Source organism: Gastrolobium bilobum, unplaced genomic scaffold, assembly GCF_033153095.1.
Source record: "Gastrolobium bilobum isolate Gb01-03AN ecotype WA unplaced genomic scaffold, APGP_CSIRO_Gbil_v1 utg9008, whole genome shotgun sequence".
NCBI lineage: Eukaryota > Viridiplantae > Streptophyta > Magnoliopsida > Fabales > Fabaceae > Gastrolobium > Gastrolobium bilobum.
In genome coordinates this window covers 388,107-394,884 of record NW_026898340.1, presented here as the reverse complement: position 1 = coordinate 394,884, position 6,778 = coordinate 388,107, and the positions used below count along the sequence as shown (strand labels likewise).

Genomic DNA, 6,778 nt, shown 5'->3' with positions numbered 1-6,778 from the left:
ATTCCTCAGACCTGACGTTGTCATATAGACCTGTGCTCTGGAAGGCTTGCTTTGATTGTATACTTGGTCTGTATGAAACATGGAGAATCGTAGGTATACTCTTGGACATGCCTTAAAGACTCAGGGCTAGTTTGATAAGCTAAAGGAATTCGTCAATCTCTGTGAGAGATTAGGTTATCCATAGACTGGTGAAACGAAGATGACATTTACGGGACTCGAGAATCTATGCATAGCAAAGGAGTCATGAGATGGCCCGACCTTTAGAGTCTGTAAATGATGATTCCCTGTTTCGACAAAAGTAAACCCTAAACCGCAGGGGTTGATACATTTTCCTTGACCTAGGTCAATGAGACGGATAAACGAGACGAAAAGACAATTCACACGGTAACCATAGGTATAACAGGTTGTTGATCATTCGATGAACTCAACTAGCTCTACGACAACAAAGCATTTCTAGTGCTCTGTGTTGTCATTAGATGGATTAAGCCTACTTGACCCAATCTCATTTATGTTAGTGGCTATGTTGGGCTTGATAGGTCGCGCACAACACCTTATTAAGTTGTCTTGAATTCTAGCATATGTGGTTTGGGCCCAATAATGGATAATGGGCCTAAGTTTGAAAGCCCACATATTGGGCCAAGAGAGGGTAGGTGGCATCATGGGCCAAGTTGGACTTGATCCATGATGTAATCTAATTAATTTTAATGTTAAATTAATAAATTTAATTTGAATTTTAATTTTGAATTTTGAATTTAACTAATTTGAATCCTAATTTTGAATTTATTTTATATTCTAATTTTGAATTTCAAATTAAAAATTTGAATTTAATTATAGTTATTGAATTAGATTTAATGATAATGGAGAAAATAAAGGAAACCAATCAATTAGGTTGATTGACCAGAATTAAGGAAACCAATCAATTAAATTAATTGGTTAAAATTAGAGAAACCAATCAATTAGATAAAATTAAGGAAATTACCCAATAAGAATGGGATTTGATGAGGGCGCTGATTTGACCCGGTTTTAGGTTAATGAGGCGCCACATATATATAACCCCTTTTCTTCATTAGTTTCATAACTCTTCTTCTCTAATTTTCTCCACCGTGATCCTAGCCAACACACATATCAGTGGGCGACTCTCTCTCTTGGAATAACCAAAGGCACCACCCAATCTTTGTTCTTCTCTTGAGTCTAGCAACCTCCATGGAAGGACATTGGGCATTCGAAGAAGGTGATGTGGATTTCCATCAGAGGACTTGTGTTCTTCAAGTCTGAAGAATTGATCAAGAACGCATCTGATCAGGGTAATATTTATCCGAATAAAGGTATCGACTTTAAAACCCCTAACATGTCTATTGCATCATTCATGGTTGAACATGATTGATGATCGAGGATGGGTAAAGGTTGATTCTTCCGCATAATTTTTTTTTTTTTTTAATTTTTCCCTCCTCCCTACAAAAGGCAACTCTCAGTATGCTTGTCTGTTTATAGAAATATGGGTCTATCCCTATGTATCTTTTCTTTCCAAGTAGGTTTTGTTCATAAATTCTCTATATTCGGAAGGAAAGTTTACATATAGAATTGGATGGCAGAAAATTAGTCTTGAACAACTTTCTGTGTATGTAGTTGTTTTTCATGTCCCGAGTGATGATTTAGTCCAAAGATCTAGAAATAAAAGCTAAAAAATACTAAGGGAAGGAAAAGAGCGGTTAGATTTTTGTATTTTGTCCTTTTCTTCTGCATTTAAACTGGTGAGCCTCTCTACCTTGTACTTACATGTTTCTTCTTTCTTGTATTCTCACTTTTTAGCTCATGATATGTTTTTTTTCTTTTGAAAGTACAACTACTTTTTTAGCCTCAATTCTAGTAACAGATTCTTACTATGGAGTACAAGGTGTAACACAAAATCCCCAGATGAGTTGTTTTTTCTTGTCTTTATAACAAAGTAGAATGTTGCTTGGGACACCCTCCTAAGCATTAAGCGAATTTTTTAAAAATTTTTTGTTGTTGCTTTTTTTCCCAATTCTCCCTCTTCATTCCAGGACAGGTGTACACAGGAAAAATGATGCTTTTGAAACATTTGAGTAGAATGAGAGATTTCTGCACATTTTCTCATAAGAATGTGAAAGTCTCCATCAGAACAGAGATTGGGGTGATTGAATAACTATATTGCCCCTGAGATATCTAGGAATTGACAAAGACTCCCCCATGTGTATCTGATTTTGAATTGGACAGTGACTGATATTTTAGGTTCATGAATTTTTTCTTTGTAAAATAATTGGCATGTCTGAAGGGTAATTAGGTAATGAAAATGGAATCACTCAGTGAGGTATACTTCGACAGCTAGAATGAAAAGGATAGATCATAGAATGTGTCCATATTTATCAACAGAGTTGAAAAATCTTATGAAATGGGTTTTGCTAATTATTATGGTTTACAATTTAAGGTTCTGGTTGGAATTTCTATCTGGTAAAAACAAGGTCAATTTACTTGAAAGCTGTAACAGATATTTCTTACAAGAGAAGTCCGGCTACGTGTGCGAAGCCAAAACGCTGTCTATGTTTTATAATACGTATTAAGAATACTAACACACAGGATTCTAAAATTAGATTACTAGAAAAATAAATCAAATTTTAATTTGAAATAGAATAATGGGTAGGAAAAAGAGAGGCAGTACGGTAGTTACTATGGATAAGAAATACACGTATAGTCCTTGAGTGGCAAGAAGAAGTCCTTATCAAAGGGGGAACATGAAGCAAAACAACCAAAATTTAACTATACAATTAAGTTATCTTAACATTGCATAGAAACTCTAGACCCATCTTTTACCTCTTCTTTTTTTGGTCAAGTAATATAAAAGGGTTATCCTCTAATTAATATAATTAATACTCATTCATGTCACTTTTTTGAGGTGCAACAAACTTTTAACAAGAACTACTGATTAATAGTCTTCAAAGTACTGCAACTTAATTACAATTATGGTCATTGAGCAGTAAATTCTGCTGGTTAAAAGTGAAAGTATTTGTACTTAACTGCTCAAAGTCATAAAATCTTGTATGTCATGTTTCATGTTGATAATGAGAGCCTTAATCCCCAAAGTATGACAATGATAAAATTATGCTATGAAAAGAAAAATGAGCATTGCTTTGTTAGGAGGGTGTACATTGTTTGCTTCAGAAGTATGCCAATAAGTGGTTAGGTCCCCTAATGAAACTCATGCAAAGAATGTAACCTACACACAACTATTAAACAATTTTAAAATTAACAAACAACTGTCAAGCGTGCAACACTTTTGCCATTAAAATAAAATCCAATAGGTAGCATTGTCCTCTCTCTCTCTCTCACAAAACACGTGAATTTGAAGTTTAAAACATAGTGAGGAAAAGAGAGAGAGAGTATTATGTGAAGTGGAAGCAAAATTGTTTCTGTTTCATACAATAAAAGTTGATGATTACCTTGTGAGTGAAGTAAAACGTATCGAAAAAGACAAGAATTGAGTCAAAGACAAGAAGACCAACCATCCTTCTCTGTTCTCTCTGATCACTCTCTCTCTTTCTCTTGGTTATGGAGGTCCCCCTCCAATCCGTTTTCCACTCTACCTATCAACCAACAAACACAATCCCTTTTCTTTCTCTCTCTATCTCTAAAACATATTCATATTGTAAGCAAACCCCACAACCATCACTATCATCATTACCATTCCCACCCCATGAAGCCTTCTATCTGTCTCTTAAAAACATCATTCACCCTATATAGCTTTCTCATAGATCTCTATCACAACCCACTTAAAAACAAGAAAGAAAGGCCTCAAAGGCTGCATATTCATATCTCTCATACACACCCATCACCACTATACTCTGTAGGTGCCTGGCAAATGAGGAAACCTGATCTCATGGGCAAAGACCAAATGAACAACAACAACAACATCATTAAGAGTAAGCTAAGGAAGGGTTTGTGGTCACCTGAGGAAGATGAGAAACTAATAAGGTACATGATAACTAAGGGACAAGGATGTTGGAGTGACATTGCTAGAAATGCTGGTCTACAGAGATGTGGTAAAAGTTGCCGTCTTCGTTGGATTAATTACTTGAGACCTGATCTAAAGCGTGGTGCATTCTCACCCCAAGAGGAAGAACTCATCATTCATTTGCACTCTATTCTTGGCAACAGGTACCTTTTCTCTCTTACTTTTTCACCTCAAGAGATTATTCTCCTTCCTTGCATTGCCATAGTTCATACATTATCAAGTTTAACGTTACTATTGAGTTTTGATATATGAAATACTAATGCTCACTAAGAAGATTGAATTTTCCACTCAAAGACAAAATGGGTTGACAATAATGTCTTCTATAAAGAAGATAAACAAATAGATGCAATGCCATTGGAGATTGATTTAACTTGTACTGGGTATAGGGAGACTCCTAACCATGAGAAATTAAAATACCATTAATATGCATACTAATTTAAAGAGTTCCTAAAATGTCACCCAAGATGAAAACTGTGATAATTTGCATTAATTGCTTTTAGTACATTTTGTTTTACGATAAGTCCCTCAGAATCAGTACAGCTAGACTTTGCCAGAAATCCAAAAATAAAATAAAATCTGATTTTAAAATATCTTTTAATGGCAATATAAATAAATATATTTTTTAGATAGATATAGTTAAATCATTGAAGATCCACCACTTAATAACTTGAGTTGTTGGATTAAATTGGTTGGTTTACTGGTGTGTCAGAGAAATATAAAAAATTATTGAAAGGTCTTGACTGTTGTTTATCAATATTGATGCATTTTACCGCTTTGAAACTTTTAATGATTTTTAAATCTATTTTGAGCTCTTGATTTTCCAGCCACATGTTCAGTTTACAGAAAGTTTAGTTTATTACTAAATAGAATTATCCGGACTGAACTATTTTTTCTCCCTTAGTTGATTTACCTTGGACAGCTTATAATTTTGAGTTCTTAAGATTTGTTCACATATAGAATGATTTGGCAAGTTTTGTTTGGAAATTGAACTGAACATATGGTTTAAACAAAACTCAGTACTTAACTATATAAAATGACGTAGCCTAAAAGTATGTCAGGGTTTTTGCCTTACCTATCAAGGTTATCTTTCCAGTTAAGGATGGCCTAACCCATAATACATTGACTATTCACTAGAAAGCTTTGAAAATCTCTCCTAAACCATCAATTATTAAATATTAGAGCTTTCTCTTCTATCAAGTTGATTCGTATTGTTAAATATTAATTAGAGCTTTGTCTACCATCAAGTAGATGTTGTATTGTTAAAAACCAATTCAATTTTAATGCATAAATTATTAAGTGAATGTTATTTTATTAATTTTATATTATACTTTTTTAGGAGCAGGATATTATACCTAACTTTTTCATATTTATTCTATCTATTTCTTTCCAACAACATTAAATTAGAAACTCAAGAGGAGAGGAAAAAAAATAAAAATTAATTGAAATTCTGATTTAAAGTGATGAAAGGAGTAAATAAAGTAGGTGAGAAAATATAAAGACAATATCCTATTCCATTTTTTAAACATGTATAGCACAATTTGGATGTCGATGGTTTTTTGTTAATCATTTTCTCTATGAAAATCTTAGATGGTCCCAGATTGCGGCTCGTCTCCCTGGTCGCACAGACAACGAGATCAAGAATTTCTGGAACTCAACGCTGAAGAAAAGACTGAAAATCAATAACTCCACTCCGTCACCAAACAACAGCGACTCATCAGAACCTAGAGATGTTTTGGGTGGGATCATACCCATTAATGAACATGAACTCACAACCATGTGCATGGATTCCACTTCATCAACTTCATCATCATCCATGCAATCCATGCATGCTATGGTTTTAGCTGACCAATATGATCCCTTTTCCTTGTTTTCAAATCGTTATGACATGACCGGTATAGCCGGTTACCCTGACATGCCTGCATGCTTAACCCAAGTTGGTATGGTAGATGGGCTACAAGGTGAATATCGGAAATTGGAGCCTAATAAAATGGGGTTAGAAAGCGACTTTTCTCTTCCTCCACTAGAAAGTAGAAGCATTGAAGACAATATTACCCCAATTGATATGAAAAGCAATAACAACAACTTCAATAATAGTTGCTTCAATAACACTGATCAGATTCAGAACTCCAACGTAGATGATTTGTTTGGGTTTGGAAATCATGGGCAAGGAGAAAACTTAAGAATGGGAGAATGGGACTTCGAGGGTTTGATGCAAGACATATCCTATTTTCCTTCCCTTGATTTCCAAGTTTAAATGCCTTTATGTGAAATTCCCATTCCTCTATCTCTCTCTCTGTGTGTCCCTTATACACATACACACACACAAAAGCAACACCTTAGGAAATTTTGGGCACCCATTTTTCCTTCCAAAATATAGACAAACACAAAAACCTTTTGCTTGTTATATCTTATTCTGTTACTTTTTTTTTTCTGGCTTTACAAAAATTGTTACCCAATTGTCAGTTGTGTTAGATGTAGTTCTGCAATGAAATTGTAGAACGTGTATAGGATGGACCGGGTATTTCTTGCATTGTGAAACACTTGGTGTCATTTTTCGGGAATAGGTTGGTGAAATAATGAAAAGATCATATCATCGAGAGAAATGTGAATAGTGATCATTTGGAAAGTCAAAGTGAAGAATAAAGCTTAGTTGAAATTGTATGTAGCTTTGTGTATAACACAAGGAATAATGTGGAATTGCAAGTTGTTATTTAGTGGCAGTTAATATAGATGTACAAGACGATGTAAACA

At 34.3% G+C, this 6,778-nt stretch overlaps 1 protein-coding gene across 1 annotated transcript; it reads left to right on the top strand.

Moving 5' to 3' along the window:
- Positions 1-3,874: 3,874 nt before the first annotated feature.
- LOC133315046 (transcription factor MYB83) lies at positions 3,875-6,281 on the top strand. Its single transcript, XM_061516592.1, has 2 exons — positions 3,875-4,170; positions 5,615-6,281. The coding sequence occupies exons 1-2, from the start codon at positions 3,875-3,877 to the stop codon at positions 6,279-6,281; spliced, it is 963 nt and encodes a 320-aa protein (XP_061372576.1).
- The last annotated feature ends 497 nt before the right edge of the window (positions 6,282-6,778 follow it).

Bases quoted from the DNA above. Each gene is read 5' to 3' on its own strand.
- LOC133315046 (XM_061516592.1), top strand. From the start codon at position 3,875: ATGAGGAAACCTGATCTCATGGGCAAAGACCAAATGAACAACAACAAC. The intron at 4,171-5,614 runs GTACCTTTTCTC...TGAAAATCTTAG, and splicing joins CACTCTATTCTTGGCAACAG to ATGGTCCCAGATTGCGGCTC.